At 39.7% G+C, this 19,352-nt stretch overlaps 1 protein-coding gene across 1 annotated transcript in view; it reads right to left on the minus strand.

Annotated features, from left to right (window-relative positions):
- Window positions 1-151: 151 nt before the first annotated feature.
- Window positions 152-19,352, minus strand: part of arhgap27 (Rho GTPase activating protein 27) — a 32,235-nt gene continuing 13,034 nt past the window's right edge. Inside the window, exons 3-18 of the mRNA XM_006790918.2 lie at window positions 16,489-16,962; window positions 13,938-14,180; window positions 12,755-12,835; window positions 11,565-11,687; window positions 9,719-9,808; window positions 7,606-7,673; window positions 7,433-7,520; window positions 6,956-7,057; window positions 4,053-4,151; window positions 2,939-3,038; window positions 2,641-2,778; window positions 2,181-2,279; window positions 2,002-2,079; window positions 1,720-1,851; window positions 1,502-1,607; window positions 152-1,374 (exon numbers count right to left, since the gene is read on the minus strand). Of these exons, the coding sequence (XP_006790981.1) occupies window positions 1,203-1,374; window positions 1,502-1,607; window positions 1,720-1,851; window positions 2,002-2,079; window positions 2,181-2,279; window positions 2,641-2,778; window positions 2,939-3,038; window positions 4,053-4,151; window positions 6,956-7,057; window positions 7,433-7,520; window positions 7,606-7,673; window positions 9,719-9,808; window positions 11,565-11,687; window positions 12,755-12,835; window positions 13,938-14,180; window positions 16,489-16,962 (2,193 nt within the window). The 3' untranslated portion in view covers window positions 152-1,202. The remainder of the gene's footprint in view (window positions 1,375-1,501; window positions 1,608-1,719; window positions 1,852-2,001; window positions 2,080-2,180; window positions 2,280-2,640; window positions 2,779-2,938; window positions 3,039-4,052; window positions 4,152-6,955; window positions 7,058-7,432; window positions 7,521-7,605; window positions 7,674-9,718; window positions 9,809-11,564; window positions 11,688-12,754; window positions 12,836-13,937; window positions 14,181-16,488; window positions 16,963-19,352) is intronic.

The following is a 19,352-nucleotide window of genomic DNA, read 5'->3' on the forward strand; positions in this document are numbered from 1 at the left end:
CATGACAAGTGTAACAGGCCAGCTTTAATGAAAAAACTCAGTTGAACAAATTCTTAAATGTATTTCCCCCATTTATAGCTTATAAACACATGATTGCAAGAAACAGACATACACACATAAACCTTTTTTTTAACAAAGTTATTTTATTATGGAATAACTTGTGCATTTTCACCAACTTGAAGCATAAATATGCCATCTATTTCTATTTACATGTCATAAAGCTCTTCTACAATCCATGTTTCTGTTCTGACTTTCAAACTGTTGCTACTTTATATCTCTGTGCTGTTATTATACAATTTCTTCAAGTACAGCATGATTGAAAAATGATGTTTTCAGTTGAAAATAATCTACAAGTTGCACAAGTACTCTAAGTCACCATCATCTATTTCATAGCAAGAAGTATTAATATATTTTTTTTACACATTTCTATATTACAATAAGATTCCTGCGCAAAAATGAGGCCGAAAGAGAAGAAACAATATTAGCATAGAATCTCAGATATTGCCATGAGTGATAAACTGTAAATTACTAAAAAATAAAGATAAAAGCAATAAAAGAAAATTTGCTAAAGAGAGAATTAATGCATTTCTCCAAGTTTGACCTATTGGTTCTATTATCACTGAGATTTAGATAAACCAAAACAAAAAAAAAGCAATAAAATAAAATCTCCAGAAAGTGACTTGTGAGATTTAGACACCTAGAGTTCCAGGGAGGGAGAGCAATTTGTTACAGTCTTTACTCCACACACACACACACACACACACACACACACACACACACACACACACACACACACACACACACACACACACACACACACACACACACACACACAAACAAGCTCAGTGGCTTTGAAACGGTAAACCAAACAACACCTGTCAACACCCATGTAGCTCGACTTCCTCTCCTGCAATACTGCCAACATAGGGTCTAACGGTGTAAGCTGCACACGACAGAGAAAATCCAGATAAAACAGTGGTTAAACATGCTTCAAATATCCTCAGCGATGAGCACGTGAAGATCCCTTTCCTAGTCTGAATAAACTTGAAAGACCCCTTTCACATATTTTACAGAAGGAGTTTAACTTTCCAGGTCGCACACTGAAGCTGCTGATGTGCAAATGCAAAGGTAAATCTATCTCTTTAAACAATTTGACCACATTTACATGTTGGCCCAGGTCTGTACTGGAGGTTTGTTCCTGTTTATTGGAAGAGATAGTTGTATTCGTTCAGGACGAACTCCACTATCTGGTTCTGGAAGACCATGTGCATCGCGATATTCCCCGACTCCATCTCCGGCCGAAGCAGCGTTGGGCCGAACACAATTGCCACATTCTGTACAGTCATACGATTATCCTGCCCATATTCAATAACCCTGTGAAAGAAATTCAATAATTATGACAAATCCTCTCAATTTCAATATGAAAGTAAGTACAGTAAGCAAAATAAATAAATAAACAAAAGATAAAATGCAGAGGACAGAAAAGTAAAGTGTCACAAACCTGTGTAAATGCCCGAATAGAAGCTTCATGGTGTCGTGGTTTGGAGCAGGAAGTGACTGGATCAAGTCATACATGTGATCCCGTTTTGTGTTGAAATCACCAATTCCTAGAAATACATAACAATTGTTAATGATCGATGGCAACACTCACTGCAATTTCACCTGTAAAAATTGAGGATATAGCGCTTAGAATTAGGCTTATTGTTAAAGAATGCTCACTGATGGCTGAGATGAACTTATTAAAGTGGCTGTATGGGAAAAGCGGCTCAGAAAGCTCCCGGAAAAATAACTTCAGCGCTCCAGTGATGACGTGAACATCTTCCCACTGACCGTCCTCGAGGTCCAGTTCATCTGTTTAAACACAACACATGCACTTGCTATTAAAACCCAGCAGGGGTCACTGCTGTCTAAAATGAGCCTATGAGATCAACACCACAGTATGTTCCCTGCCCGTGAGGTGACTGACTGAATTAATTAGTTTAACACATTGATTGATTTTACCGTGATCGGCCTTGAAGCGCAGTTTCTGAATGACAGCGAGGTTCCCACTGACTCTGTAGAGTCCATCAATATCCAGACCTAGAAATCAGCAAGTAAGCACCAGCGGGTCAGCTGCTTGATCACGCACACAGGAAGATATACTTTGTAATTATTCCACTGTGATATAAATAAGGTGTTACCTCGCCTTTCCACTGCATTAATACATTTCTCTACAAAACTCGGTACTGTAGTCTTTTCATGTGCGCACAATGTCGCAAGGTCACAACCAAAGACATTTTCTGCAAAGAATTAGAAGAGTTTGATTACACACAATATCAGAAATGAATATTAAATATACTCATAACTCTTTAAGACATCTAGTTGGATGAAAGCATGGCTATATTACACACTTCCTTAGAATTTCATTGTGTTTGCTTTGCCATTTTGCTGTCCATGCACTAGAAATCAGCTCTAAACAGAAGTGAACTGAACTGAAAAGCAGGTAGGAAAATTCAAAGCAGCTCGTATTTAAATGCTGATATAAGCACAACATCAGTGCTCAGTGTTTGGGAGGCACAAAGTCTGATTTTTCCCTCCTATTCAAATCAGCCAAAGCCTGCAAATGACAACAAAGCTCTACATTTCCTCGTCTGAAATCACCTCTGATGTAGCCTTTTTCTTTGACCGTCTGCAACGTGGGACGCTTCATGAGGAACTTCATCAGTTTGGTTCGGACCTTCTTCTGCTCTGTTTCTGCTGCAGTGGTGGTTGCAGCTGTACTTGTAACACTTCCCCTTGCTAAAGATAGCAACAATAGACATTTAAAAAGGATGGGAGGGTAGCTCACAAATGTCTTATCTATCTAACTGAAGCACAATCGTTATTCTGCTCATGCCACAGTTAAAATCAGAGATAATTTACTTTTTTTTTTTGCTGAAGTAGAAGAAGCTGTACTTACATTTTCTCTTGTCTATGGCACCTCCCACCTTCTCATCTGTGTTGGGGATCTTTTCATAAATGTCTGCATCCTCCTCCTCAGAATGATGTTCCTGGTACTCCTGGTAAACATAGACAATCAAAACAAATGAATCTTGATGTAGAGTTTTTCTAATTTTACTTTTTTTTTTAAAAGAAATGTTCCATCTAGTGACCACGTAGCTAAAAATAGAAATCTATTAGCTTCTTAACTAGGAAAAAATGTGAGACAATTGTGTGTTTTCTAATGCTGTGGTTTTCTACACATTAAATGAACTTGATATTAGTTTTAATTGATTTTTGTTTTTAGCCAGAGTTACGCCAGTAGTCTAGAGCCAAAGAGCCAAAGAACATCCAGCTCCCGGTCTCTGGACATCCAGCGTTGTAGGAGTCGCTTGCAAGATTGTCCAGAATAAATGGCACCCGTTTGGAGGTATAGCCCAAAATACAGTCCCATAAAGTTATGTTTGCTTTCCCAGTGTACTCATCTGTGCTAATCCAAAAGCATGAAGCTCAGATGTTGAATATCCAAATATAGCACTTACACAAAACTTCATTGGCAAATAAGCAATGTTTAAGGCTTCTACTGAGCTGAAACATGAGTACATTTGTTGACACGGCAAAGGTTTTTTCTTAAACTTTGAGCAAGTTCTACCTGTTTACCTTTGGGTATTTAACACTAACTATTAGGGACTTCAGGCGTAAAGGAGCAGCAGCAGAGATCTGCCTCCTGTCATCATCACCGTCAACCACAACAACCAGAAGTTTCTGTTGTGATCTTCTAATGTCTAGTTACCGTCGGGAGCCATTAAGCTTTCGTGGTCAAAATCTGGCTCCCTGTAGGTGTTGATTTATGCCATTTATTGATACAAAATTTAAGAAACTTGATGAAATATGCGGGTTTGTTTTGTGTAGGAGCTGAATTGGAGTGAATATCTACACAATGTTATTAACAGGAAGTGGAACAGATCAACTTCTATAAACAGATGCAAATTTAATATTTTCGTATAAGAAAAAAATAGAAGACAAATAAGCTATTAAACCATTTTAATGCAGTCTAATTTTGATTATTCTGTAAAAGCAGTTTAAAGACTTACAAGTTGCCTTATGGTGTCCACTAAGACTTTATGCCAGTCAGTGATGATGCTTTCGGTGTCATATTGCAACAGAAACTCCACACCATTCTTTCCTTTTAACTGAAATGCAGAAAAATCACAGATTAAAATAATTTATATATATATATATTTTTATTTTTGCAAGCACAAATCCAAACATATGATGTGACTCATAAATCGCTGCTAGATTATTTATAGAAGAGCTCCTGTTACTGACTGAACTCGCAACACTTTTTTCAAAGAGGAAGTGAGTGAGACCTTATTTTAGCTATGCATTTATGGAACCAGCTCTACTAAAGCATGAACACACCCACATATACAAAAAAACATTAAATGGCACACATAGAGAGACGTCCCGCCCATATTGAAAATGAAAACAATTCACTGCTCTCTTGAACAATAAGAGCTGTAAGGCCTTGAAGAACTGAAAGACTAATGAATCTACAGCTCCTTTTTTCAGGAGGAAGAATGAAGCAACTTGTGTGGCAAATAAAAGCTACATGTAACATCATTATGTTTTTCAAGTTAGAAAACTACACAACCCAGCTAATACATACAATATATGGACAAAAGTACTGGGCACCTACACATTACACCTACAGGAGTCGCCCGGCTGTGGAAACCCATGACATGATGCTCCTGGTGCCGTTTTCGTGCTGATTTTAGTGCCCGAGGAGGTGTGGAACTGTTTATTGACTGACTCAGCAGAGTGCTGGCAACTTTGATGCATTGTATGCCTCAGCACCTCTGCCCTGTTACTTTACATGATCTGCCACTCCATGGCTGAGTTGCTGTGGTTCCCAAGTGCTTTACAGTTGATCGTGGAATTTCACAAACTGACTTGTTGCAATGGTGGCCTCCTACTACAGTACCATGCAGGAAATCTGTGAGCTCTTTAGAGTGAAGCACTCCTAGGCTGTGTCCCAATTCAGGGTCTGCACGCTTGAAGTACGCATTTTAAGTGCGATTACGTCACCGCCACCCGACGACGGCTGTCCCAATTCGAAGTGTACTTCAAATGCATACTCCAAATGCGCCGTCGATTTCCCCAAATATCAAGCGTGGTCCGGTGCACGCGTCGTGGTCCCATATATCCCACATCCATAACTTATTTATGTGCGAATGTTTAATAACGAAGAACAATAAAACATTGCTGTTGGCCACATGTCTGCAAAGTTATGTGACATTAGCAGTATATATATATATAAATATATATATATATATATATATATATATATATATATATATATATATATATCATATTGGCCATATTATATTTACATTACCACAGTGAGATGATTTCAGTCTCATGAACAACATGAGCTAATTGTTATTTACTAACTAACCTTGAAATAATTGTTCGGTACAGAAATGAAGCCCAACAATCATGTTTTACAGTCCTGTGGTCTCAGCCTCAGATACTCAATTAATCAAAGTGATGCCATAACAAAAATGAATGAACAGAAAAAACATTTTTTCTCCTTCATTTCTGTCACACAAAGCTGTATGTAACGTTTCTCGCGGTTAGTATCATGGTTGCTAGGCAACCTGAACAGCACGACGAAAGCTAGACCGTCCCATTTCACAAGCCTCTCACTTCCGCACTTCTCGTACTTATAGTACGCACCGTATGTAGTACGCGTACTTCAAGCGTGCAGACCCTGATTTGGGACACAGCCCTAGGCTCGCTGTTTGATTTTATACAACTCTGGCAAAGCCGCTGAAAACACCTAAATTCAAGGATTAACCCTTTAAACCCTAACCTAATTTACCCTTTACAGCAGGGGTGTCCAACTCCAGGCCTCAAGGGGCGGTGTCCTGCAGGTTTTAGATGTATCCTTGAGCCAACACAGCTGATTTAAATGGCTAAATGACCTCCTCAACATGTCTGGAAGTTCTGGCCTGGTAATGAACTAATCATTTGATGCAGGTGTGTTGACCCTGGGTGATATCTAAAATCTGCAGGACACCGGCCCTTGAGGCCTGGCTTTGGACACCCCTGCTTTAAACCCTAACCTATCGCCAGTGACGGGTTAGGGTTTAAAGCAGGAGTTTTTACTGGAGTGTGTCCCAATACTTTTTTCCCCCATACATTGTAGCTAATATTACTTCTATAACTGCTAGCTGCTAAAATGATTTTTTAAGGAAGTGAATTTTCATATATTTAGCGAGCTTTTAATGCATTTTCATAGTGTTTCGGATCTCAGTTCTATAGTTCGAGGTCAATTGTCTTCCCCTCCAGTGGGCATGATTTTCAGTGTGACATGTGGGGCACTGAGTGCTCTCCTTTTTTCTCTGTTTTTCTGTTCTCTGACATCCTGCCTGTGACATCAACCTCTGTATGCTATTGCTGGTTATTTTGTTTCATAGACAAGAAAGAAGGCTTCCCATGGGACCTATAATCGAGGATGCACAACTTTAGCAAGTGTTTGTTTTTGTCTTTGATGCTGTTTGACACACTTGGAATAGAGGACGAGTCTATGCATAAGCAGATGTTTATATTCTTTTTTTAGTATTTCAAATGAACAACAGGGATCAGAGTTTTTTCCCTTCACAGTTTGCAACTGTGATAAAAGATGCACATCTTGTGACCGCGTGTGTTCTGAATTAAATTAAAATTAGACCTAAATATAAAGCTTGTCTGTTATACTGTTATACTTCTACGGCATCTGAGATCAAAAACTAGCACAGCAGGCTATAACAAAAAAAAGTAGAAGAAGAAGTCATGCAGTTTTATGTCTTTGAAATGAGGCTCTGATGCTAGGATATCTCATTTTGTTAAATATCTCCATCTCTGGTGAGAGAGATTAAGACACAAGGAGAGTATTTGAAGAAATGAATCAAGGATGTACAAGCTTAGAAATGAGCACTGTCAGCAAACACACCTCTAAAACATTCTTTTTGCTCGATTTGTCCTTTGTGGCCCAGCCAATCGTTGCTCCGCGCAGATCCACCGCAACCTCCGGGACAATGTGATTGGTTTTGTTCTGCAAGGAGAAAATCCAGGTGTTTACAAAACCGACGGCACGGCATTCCAAGAATCAAGATGCCTTTAATAAAAGATGTGGCTGTCCTTGGCAGCTCGTGACCCGAGGGCCTTAACGCATTCTCATAAAGGTTTAGGTTTTCCTTTCCCTCTCTCAGGTGAGAAATGTGATAGTATCGTGCAGATGATAAGAACAGATAGTTGATATTTAAAACGCAAGAAGAAAGAACCGAAAACTTATTTCATGATTTGTTGTGACTACATTTAGTCACAACCCTGCCAGAAATGAGCAAGAATGCTGTGTCAGAGCTCCTATTATTATGCTCCTATTATTAATATGAGCGTTTCCGTTGTTAATACAAAGCGTATACTATACCGCGGCCCCTGATGATGCAGATTTTGGGTCCTTGTGGAACGTCAGCACCCCTCCATGGAGAACAGTCCACGTCGGGGCCCAGTTTTTCCTGGAATGGGAGAAGATTCATAAGTAACACAGAAACTCAAGAAATGTAAGATACTTGCAAAATACACCTCAAAGCAACCTCTTACCTTACTTTCCTTCCATTCTCAGACACTTTTGTTTTATTAAGAATTCCAGCTTTCTCCAAGTTCTGCACCTAAAAAAAAAACAATAAACATCTTTGAATTGTTTGCAGATCATGTTCAGTTATCAGGCTTATGAGTAAAATTTACTTGTGGGATGAAATGAAGGACAGCAGGTTGAATGCAAACGTCTTCAGCAGCATCATGCATACAGAGTATATTAAACAGCACTGCCTTCTCTATTACAATACACTGCATAAAGAATTGTTATAATTATTAATTTATTTTATGTTTCACATAAAATGCTGATTTTACTTCGCAGCAGTTTGCTTCTTTTCTTTTTTCAGCCATTCTGTTGTAGATTTGCTGTTGTGCATGGGATTTCTGTCCTGTAGCATGACCCGGCTTTACCTGTCAGACAGATCTGTCCTCAGATTGGGCTCTAGATTTTTTTGCTATGCAGAGGTCAACTCAATGACTGCAAGGTGCTCAGATCCTGTGGCTGCTAAACAAAACCAGATCATCACCCCTCCACCACCAGGGTTGACAACTTGTAGGAGGTGTTTGTGTCGATACGCCATGTTTGTTTTTCACCGAATGTGGTGTTGTGGATTATGGACAGACACCTCCACTCTGGTCTTGTCTGTCAAAGGTACAGTACAGTAAAGTGTCTGGTGGTTTGTTCAGATGCAGCTTTGTAAACCTAACAAAATGCACTTGTCCAGTCTAACTGTACTGTCGTGAACTTAACGTAGGCCTGTAGAGTTTACACTCTACTTGCTGGGATGTCCAATTCTTGGAAAATAGTGCAGCAACACAACACCTAAAGACTAGCTAACTGTCAAAGTTTCTGTTTTTATAGAGATGGTTACACTCACTGATGATCAGTTAATCCAGTTTACTTGATTAACAGCAACTGACTGTTATTTATTTCTTCTTACAGCATGCTTGGCATACATTTTTGCAAAAATTTGGAAAGCTTCAAATACGCTAACATGACATGCACAATGTGCTAAAACTATGCTGTTAGTCCTGCTATGTGTTGTTTAAGGCTTTAAGGCAACAGCACAGCAGCTTTTCTCTAGAACAGGGGTCTTGAACGGACTGTGCCAAATGCAGCTCTTTTGCCCATCACCAGTGACTCCCTGTGGCTTTGACAAAACCCCGCCCCCAAAAAACAGATGAATATGAAATTGATCAACATCTCAGTAACAAAGCTGCTTTCAGCTGCTCCCTCAAAATTGGTCACCACAGCAGGTAGCTCTGCATTCCTAAAACAAACCCCGAGGGATCTGCGTCCCCTCCCCAGACTGAACAGGAAATTTACACTTGTTTGGCAACTGTGTGAACCACAACACTAAAGAGACGCTAACACCACAAGACTTCTAAAACATTGAGCCACTATGTATTTTTTTTAAGTAAATGTCAACCCAGTGTGTGCAAAGTTGATTTCTGGGGGACTACTTTTAGAGGATACGCATTGATCAAACAGTGGCAGGGTTGTGTAAATTTTCAACATTCTTATAAAATTAAGTACAGCTGCCAGAACGAGAGCTCAACAGATAAAAATTCTAGGAAGAATCAATTTTGGTTTAAAGTAAGAAAAAAGAAGAACTTCACATAACTTGTCCTTTGATTTACAAGAGTGACTTTCAGGCCGGGTCTATCACAGTTTCTAGACAACAGATCTGTCTTCAGCCAGATGCACATTTAGGCAAAAACATACAGTAAAGGGTTTGCAGGTTTCCAGCAAGGGTGAGCAATGGGATGATTTCAATACAGTACAGTATTTAATGCATGGAATGAAACTGGTTGAGTGCAACAAATGCTCCGCTAATTATCTAAAAAAAATGACCTTTTGCCCATCATAGATAGATAGATGCACCTATCTATAGATCAAGGGCAGGCAAGCTCTCTAACTAACCACCCACATTATAGCGCAGCCACTTTGAGGTCAGATAATAAGGATTTCTCCAGGGCCAAAACCCAAAAGCCTTAAGAGAGAGACACAGAACTCCTTTCAGTTAAAGGTGAAGATCAGAGGAATTTTGTTGCTACTGAGAATCCATCAAAAGCAGTCAGTCAGTTCAATCCTTGGCAGAACATGAGCTCCACTCACATTTTGCTGCGTCTCAGGAGAGTTTCCTGTACTGGAGCTGTCACTGGAGCTGTAGTCTGACGTGTTCCTCCTGTGAGTCGGGGCGAATCTCTGAAAGACAGTGAGGAGATTTGTCATTCAAAAAACCCACAAAGCTTACCCAAGCATGTAAATTTAAATTTTGAATAAGCAGAAATCAAAATCAGCAGATAAGATTTACATTTCTTTAAATGATTAACATCTTATATCATCAGGAGGAGCTAAAGTAACTCTTACATGCTGAAATATGTGCTTATTTGTTGCACTATAGCTGCAAATGTAGCATGTACTGGAAAAAACAACAATGTGTTCATAACACTTTGAAGATAGCTTTGCTACACTACACTACCAAGCGAGACTTGTTTAGAAGTGTAGCAAAGGGTGAGTGATTAAACACCAGTTTCACATTTCACCAAAATAGGATATCTAGGAAAACTCATCCCTCTCCATCTGAAATTGGCTGAAAAGTGAAAGGACTCAGTTCCTCTGCAAACCCCCCTGACAACCAGCAGTTTCATACTCAGACTCTTCTTTCTATGGAAATACGAAATACTACACCACCGTGGCACAATGGTTACCGTGTGTGGGGAAATACATTTTGACTGACTCCTAATCTCAAAAAATCCATGATTCACATGTAGGTATATATATATATATATATATATATATATATATATATATATTAAAGGCTTAAATTTGCATAAATGTTGTAGAGAAGATGCATTTTTCCCTGTCATTTTCTATGATGTGGCTTACACGATTTAGATATCTGAGGCTGTGGGTGGGCATCCTGTATGTGTAAATCGGTGTTATCTATTTATCTCCGTGCTTCACATGCATACGTGCACTGCAGCCCTGAAAGTTTTTAGACTTTATTTGCCACAAAGACTCAAATGCTCTGGATTAAAACATCCCTGACTATGCAGGTCATGTACTGAAGAGTGAGCGTCCTGTGCACTGCCCCTTGCAAGCTCTACCCAGGCTACCTGGCATTGTGTGCTACGTGTGAAAACAACTTTGGGCAACGTCCTGACTTGATTCTCCAAACGCCACCTTAATACTTAGTTTTTAGTTTGACTGTAACATCTGTCTAGGGATTGCAGATATGAAATGCAGTTTCTTGGCTTCTTAAATCTGTCCCATTTTCTCAGTGTTCAATACTGAGCACTATCCTTGTTAATATGGCATTAAATGGTTGGAAGAACAATAATCACCTAACAATATGCACTTTTTTATATACACAATTGTATTACCTCACTTATTATTAGAATTCTGGTCTTTTTATGTTTCAGATGTGCAACAAAAAAGAAAAAAGAAACTGTTGCTTACAGTCTTTGTCATCATTCAGCTTTTTCACACTAATAAAAAAATGAAACTTTATATCAAAAAGATGACAGTTGATCCAAAGCCTGTTTTTCTTGGTTTGAGTAAACTCTTTGGTTCCAGTGAAGAGAAATCCAGTGTTGTGCCCTTGAGCAACACGGTTGCTTTGAACCCCTGACTGCTAGAGGTGACTTGTTTAGCACAAGCCCTTTATTGTATACCAGAAGTCGCAGGTGTTTGTGGAAATATCGCTTTTTGCTCTCCCTCATCCTCCCTCTGCGACTCTGTTTCTGTAAATAAGCGTGGCATGGAGCTAATTTGCCTTGCTAAATAAGGGTTAAAAAGCATAGTAGTGTTGATTGTTAAACAGGTACTTACCCTCACCACTTTTGCCTGACTAAAGCTTTCTGTTTAACCCAGGCGACACACCCTGAATACGTGATACAGCTTGTGCTTAAACAAGCGTGCGCTATTAGTGGGTGTATATGCATGTGCACGTTCGTACCCCATCTTCCTGGGCAGAGCTGAACTGAGCAGGTCCCACGGTCTGTCTCCAGTTTTTGATGACAGACATGCCATCCGCCTCAACGCCATTCTCCACCCTCAACTGGCTATAAGCTACAGGGGCCTAGAGGGACAAAACACAGTTTAGTTTCATTGATTAAATGCAAGAAAATGAGTGAAAGGACACAACTTTAAGGATCAGTGTTGCTTTAATTTAGACAAGTGAAAGTTTGATGCTACTTATCTGCCAAAGGATATGAAATATGGTGCTTTAGTTAAAAAAACCCTGTAATTATAGAATTCATATTCAAAATTTAATCCTTATTTCTAAGAGCCTGAGTATGAGACGGCTCAAACCCTCAGGTAATCTGGAACACTCTGAGTCTCCCTAAAACTTTTATACTCCAAGCTAATTGAATGAGCTCCCAGTTTATAACACTAGCTGTGCTCCAGCATTACCAGTATTCAAAAATAAGCTAAAATCATCCCTGTTCAGTTAAATCTTTTAGCAGCATAAAATGATCATTTTATTAAATGTATGCTACATTTATAGATTTGATTTCTAGGACTGTATCATTTTTACTGGTCTTCTGATCATCTTAATATTATTTCAGTTTTAATTCTGCTTCTTAACATCGATTTGAGTATTTGATCTTCTCTTCTTGCCTACTGTCTTAGTGTTGCATTATCTACATCGTTTTGCAACTGTAACTTTTGTGGTAGCTTATGCATTGTGCAGAGCATTGTGCTTCTACTCTGTAAGAGGTTTTCTATGAATATACATATAAAGTTACGCTTGTTTCCTGTTTATTCAAATCTACTATGCAGTAAGTAGAGGGGTACAGGAGTGGCGGTGGCTGTGGTTTAGGAAGTAGAGTAGGTCATCTACTAATCGGAATACTGAAACCCGAGTTGCTCATCGAAGTGCGACTGTTTGATAGAAGCACCTGGAATAAGAAAAAGCGGCTGTGTGAATGTGTGTGCGAGGGGTGAACGAGACATGTTGTATAAAGCGCTTTGAGTGCTCAAATACAGTAGAAAAGCGCTGTATTCAAACTAGTCCATTTAGCATTACGTAGAAATTGATTTTCATAATTTATATTCAAACTGTAAAAACATGTCTAAGAATCAGTGATAATCTTGCATGAAAAACGCTGACGACTACTTTGTTAAGTGGTGTGAGAGCTTTACCTCGGGCAGGTTCCACAGAGACCTGGAGCCATCTCTTAGATAGTAGTAGGTCTGCCCCTGCTCATCCAAAGACTTGATCCACTGTTACACACAACGCAATTGTTTTAGTTAAACATGTCTCGGTGTTACAGAAAAAGTTAATTACTGTAAATAGTTAAAAAAAAAAAATGTCTTGCTCAGGTAGTTTCACTTCCTTAGGACTAAAACACTCACACATGATCTGCTGCATGCTGCTGGAGAAATTGTTATGGTATCCACGCTAAACTCAGTCCAGACGAGGACTTTGTCGCATATTTGGATGTAATGTAATTACAAACTAAGACGCTTGCAAATGCACATCACATGACCAGTCATGCATGGGCTGGGCGCGCATGGCGCGGCATAAACAGGAAGCAGAGAACTGGTTTCTTCTTGAAAATACTACAGAGGAAGAATGGCAATAGACAAGCAGTACAACCAGAGTTTTTTCCACTTTGGCTGCCAATGAGGTGAAACTGTTACTGAAAGAACTAAGTGGTAATTTGAGGGTAGAATGTAGTTTTACAAAGCAAACCAGGACTGTAACTGTGATTTATTACTAGAGGAAATCTAGGTAACAGGAGAGGAGAACTCAAACAGCCCAGATATGATGTTTATCTTATTTGTTTTTTATGACTGACAAGACCCGAGCACCACCCGAGCACCACTTCAAAAACTTTCTGTTTGCTCCACATTTGAACTAACACTAGGGTTTCCATAATACTTTGTTTTAAAGGTCTTAAAAGTGGCGTGGATGCTTGGCATTAACGCACTAAAATTACATGTTTTTTGGCAAAAACATATTACAGTGAATGGAGCCTGAAATCCTGTCCAGGAATCAAACTGGGTGGACTGAACGTGACGATTTTGTAACTTTCCAAAACAGATTCATGGTCTGTTCACACAGTAACCGGACAGAAGTGTGTGATGGGGAAAATATGCAGTGTTTGTCATTTTCTCTCAACTCTATTCTTAGCCACACTAGCTACACGCCTCCCTGGATAATTGCACAACTGGAATGACGTCAAAACAATCACAGATAACACTGATATACTGGGTTTCCAAACAATCATCATGGTAACTATGCTGGAACGTGTTTGAAGCCGTTTCATCACATTTTCAAACGTTTTGCAGGATAATTAACCTGAATCCTGATTGGGCAGACCTGATCTGGAGAGTTTTCACTGGTGAACACCCACGTCCCATCTTTCTCCACGGTGAGGTTCCAACCAGCCGGGGTGTTGCGGTCCAGGTTGGCCCTGGGGATTACGGGCCGGATCACATGGCTGAAGCTGTAGTCTTTTGGGATTGGGGCTGGAGGTCCTGTGGCATGGGTGTCCCCATAGCCCTCTGGTGGATCTGCAGGCGGGTAATCCTCTGAGGGGTAGTCCTCCTCCGGTAAAGGAGGCTGGGGATGAAGACACAGTACATTAAGTTACACATAAGTCCCACTCAGGGTTCAACACATGAGCTGTGACCCAAATGGGAGCATTTTCCAAAAAAATACACTTTTTGTTTTATTTTACAAGAAAAATACTAAACTACAACTAGGAACTGGTTTGATTTGGCAAAGCAATGCATAAGCACTTAAAATATGGAAAAGAGTCAACGTGGTTCTACATGAAAGTCTCAAAATCCATCTTCTGACAGTTTTTAAGGCTTCAAATGAAGCAATTTCTTCTCTTTTGCAAAAGTAAGAAAGACAAAAGAAAGGCCTGAATGGAAATAGTTCCCCCTTTGCAAACTTTATTGTAAGCATAACAGTAAAAAACCAAAAGATAAGTGAGAATTTATGTCAAGGATAAAATAATTATCGTCACTTTATATCATTTTTAGGCATTAAAAAGCATCAATTAATCAGCAACGTAAAACCCTTATGAGCTGTTGGGATTGTATATATATCCATGCCTCGATGTAAAAACAATGAATTCATTAATTCGCCAACTATGTTTTTATAATCATGCTTGCATATTTCTCGCAGTCAAGCCTGCTGTTACTGTGGTGGGGTAAAAAAAAAAAACAGAGCAGAAAATGAATGTGTATTCTGATGAATTCCTAATATCGTAATCATGAGTCAGCTCCTTTATCACTGCATAAAGGTCCTTCAGATGAATTGGTGACCCGGCTTTTTTTTCTTTTTGCTGCTCATATATAACAAATGAATAATGGAGAAAAACCATGTGCAGAACATCACATTTTGTTTAAAGAGACTTCATTATGCCTCACTTTCTGACATGTGTAAGCTCATATTCAACGTAGCCAAGGTTACGAGTAATGAGATTTTATTAGATATAAATAGTATCTTTGCCAAAAGCTCAGGTTTCAGACTGCTGTGCAGGGCTGTTTTCAACTGCTTTTTCTCCTATTGGCTCTGTATGATGTCATAGAGAGTAGCAGGCCCCCAGAACCTCTCTGTTTCCACGATGGAGGAAAGCTGGCTTAAAGGAAGCTAAAATGGCTTGTTCCACACAATGTAGGAACCCGAGACCGCATTATAAAATAATTAAGGCTTATTATGCAAAGTTACTCTAATAAGTCCAAAATTTCTAATGAGGAATATAACATCCGCCTTGCACAACCCCCAACAAACACAAACATATCCAGCACAGAGAAAGAAAAAAGCGCCTTTACTCCCTGGAAGAACTTGTGCTTATTTCATCACGATTACAACATATGAATTTCACCAGAATACACATTCACAGCTATTACTGCTCAGTTTTTAATCTTTTTTACTTAGAACTGCAGGCCTCCCTGTAAACACAGATAACTCAAGATTGAAGAACAGTAATACCAACATTCACGAAAAAGTATTAATTCATGCACGTTTCTTAAGGTTCATGAGATTTTGATGCTTAGCTCTGTGATATACCATCACGGTCAGTTGCCATCTAAGTCTAATGATTTAATCCCCCCCCTTGGTGAATCTTGACCTCCTGTTTTATTAGCGCTGCTGTTTCACAGCAAGAGAATCCCAAGTTTTAAACCACAATATGCAGTTTTGTTTTCCATGGGCTCTGATTTCTCTCACTATTAAAAAACATGCTGCCATTCTTGGCCTAGGATGCTCTTAATCCCAAGAGTTTCACTTCCTGTTTAATAAAGAACAATAATAGTAAAAGTATTAACGCCTCCTCGGCCCTTTCCTGTTTTGAAATGTTGCTACATCCCACGGAATCATCTTGATTGGATAATTTCTTACTGTGACCCCGAAATAGAGCTTGATGACTTCCCTATGACTTTCATAAATGAGTCAGAATAGTTTCATGACCTCGATGTATTATTCTTTCTTGGCCTATTAATGCTTTTTCTCCAGCTCAGAAAAGTCATTCAAGGGGAAAAATGGGGTCACTGCCTGCTTGCACTGTTAAAAAACTTTTCATGATATAAATGTGAGTGGTAATTTGAAGTGAACCGTTTCTCAAATTTGCCCAATTTCCCAGAAGAAACTAAACATCACCAATAATTTTTAGCTAATTTAAAATGAGGACAGATGCCTGTCTTCATTTAAAGTTAAGAGCCAACACTACTTAGTGTCCACTGTTGTGGATATTAAGTGCCAGGGCTGTGAGATTCCCTGATGAAAATGAGTCCTACTAGCTATGTAGGTGCAGGAGATTTAATTCCATTAAAAGCAGACTGTATTTACAGCTTTCCCTTGGGTGAAGCTAAAACAGGAGACAGAGAGCGGCTAAGTAGAGCAGCCATGCTGTCCTTACCCGCTCATCCTCATGAAACCTGTGCACACTCATAGGCTCCATCAGAGGCGGGTAGGGGCTCTGAGGCTGCTCAGGGGGCTCCCAAGATGTTTCCCCAGACATTGGGTTGTAGAAGTATGGGCGACCACTGGTCTCATCCACTAACTGCTCCCAGTCTGAGGTCCACGCCGGTGGGGAGGCGGTGGACAGAGAAAGGACAGGAGATTGAGGAGGTGAGGGGGAATAAGGCTCTGCAGGGAGTGGTTCAGGGTCTGCGCAGGGGTCTACAAACGGGCTGTCCCAGGTTGTGCGCCCCGTGTTGGGGTGGTAGTAATACTCCTGTCCACTTTCGTCGTCAACGTGCACCTCCCATCCCTCTGGGTTAAGGTAGGAAGGCGAGTAGGACGAAGGAGCCGATGGAGGAGACTCTGAGATGCTTTTCCGGAGCTCTGCTACATTGACGTACACTGCTGACCGGAGATTTTCATCCTGCACCTGTGGAAAAACAAAGAAGGGACTCATTCATATGTGCTTAGTTTAAAGCAAACAAAGTAGCTTCTTCTGTGGAGTTCATTTTTGAAGGTGTCAAACTCAGATCTTGTCACTTTAGTGTTCCTGTAAACACACAAAAACGTAGCGCAAGTATTGTCAGCAGTGTCAAGTACTTGTCTTCAGTCCACTGCTCTTACTATTGCTCTTTATAAGTCAGCCTTCCGCATCTTACAGAGCACAGGAAGTAGCTTAGAGCTGAAAAAACCCCACAGACACACTCTTCCCTCAGTAATAATCAAAACCTATTTTGGCCACAAAAACACCTCCACATGGGTTTAAGCCCCGCCTGTATTTAGCACTTGCTGCCATAGTTGATCATGTGCTGATCAGTGGTGGGTTTTGTGAAGTTTTTGTTAAATACTGTATTAAAAATAAAAAATAAAAAAATAAAAAAAACAACCACACAAATAACACCAAACCACAGGCCGACCATAGATGTTTGAAAACTAGGTTAAGCGTTACTATTGTGCATCAGCTTTGGTCCTCTTGTTCGACTGCAAACCAGTTAACTACCTATTTCATTTCATTTTCTCTCTCAATGGGTTGTTAGGTCCTCAGTGTCACATTGCTTTCATGAACAGAGTTCCACATGAGTCCACTTGCTGCATGGCAGGAACACAACATGCAAAACAATCCTGATCATCACAACTAATTTGTTTAAAGAACACCAGCGAGAGTGAGTGCGATGAAAGGCCGCCACTGTCCTCAACCTTTCCTTAGTTACAAGTGGGTACCTGAAACAACTCCCGCCCCCAAAAAAACAAAAAACCCTTTGCTTTAAGTTACTGTGCTCTCACCTGTGCTCCACTATTCCTCTTTGTAAGACTTCTGAACATGGTGGCACAGATAAAAAGACCTCCTTTCTGCTACAGACTTTCCCCTAAACTACCTCTTGTCACATAGGTAGTCTCATTTTCTATATTTATCAAGACTTGAGACCTGCGCATGTCAGTGCTGTATCTGGTCATAACTGCAATAAACAGAGTGCACAAAAGGAAAAAAAGTGCTAACAGGAAGCAGCAGAAAGTAACTCAGTACATGTTACAATCACAATAATAGCGCAATACCTGCAGAAAATCTGATGAAAAAATAGCAGAAATGCTCTCCGTCAAATTCATCTAAAGCTTTGTTTGTCGGGCATTATGTTTTTTTGGCATATTAAACACAACATGCAACTACTTGGAGCTGGGGAGACAGTCTGTTCGTAACTTTACAATGTAACTAAATGTAGTGTATGTATGCAATTGACATGATATCAATACGCTAATATTTAATAACCGTCATGGACATCGTCTGGTTATCCGAGCTGCCCTCATTTCGACTATGATCAGTTTTAAGGTACTATTCCTTAACTGCTTTACACCCGAAAGGCAAACATGACAGTTTTTACTGCACGATATACACGCACATACACTGGGCGATAGTATTTAGTCCATTTTTATCTACATAAAAAACAGTCAAAGGAAAAAATGCAACACGGTGATCAGGACACTGACAAAGTTCCAAGAATAATCAAACCTGCATGTTTCTATTGCAAACATTATTTATAATTTGAGCATTGGAACGTGCACGGATTCTTGTTTCAAGCCTGACTTGTACAGTTTTTCCTTCCTCAGAAACGAGGAAGTCACTACACATATATGTACAGTCAGACGGCATCAATTACATTGTTATGTTCTTTTCCAGACTTTGTTTATTAGATACAATGACAGCCACCAACGTAATCTGTTTCTGCATGACTTCTTTTGCTTGGGAATTCAGGCTTTTTAGTTGTCAATGAGTATTTGAAATAGAGATGCGGCTGTTTTAGTACAAGTAACGGCCTTTTTTGTAGCACCTTTGGCTTTAGTAGTCATTGTTAGAGTCCCGAATGCAGAACTTGTGGGAAAAAAGCACCTTGGAAGCCAAATCATTGCAGCACATGTCACATAACAGCAACATCCAGTGAAGTAGTGTTGCTTTCTCTCCCACCCAGTCAATGACATGATCCTATTTGACTCTTTACATGTAGTAAAGGCCAAAATAATAATAAAAAATCCTTAAATAATCTTAAAAGAGAAAACAAATGAAATGTAATGAAAGAGAGCAGTGGATTGACATGCAGTGACGGTCGAGCGAGCTAGGAACTGATCAGAGACTCGCTGTGGTTGGTCTATGTGCTCTTGGGTCACCCACACAGTACCCCAACTTAGAGCAGGCAGATAAATGTAGGTGATAAAAATAAAAGAGCAACGAGAGCTTTTCTCTATTGCACTGTGTGTGTTTTTTATCCATACAGTGTTATCACTTGGCTGACTTTGCTTAGTTATTGATCTCGATATAACTATGAGGCA

This window comes from Neolamprologus brichardi, chromosome 8 (assembly GCF_056152115.1).
Source record: "Neolamprologus brichardi isolate AB-2024 chromosome 8, ASM5615211v1, whole genome shotgun sequence".
Classification (NCBI taxonomy): Eukaryota; Metazoa; Chordata; class Actinopteri; order Cichliformes; family Cichlidae; genus Neolamprologus; species Neolamprologus brichardi.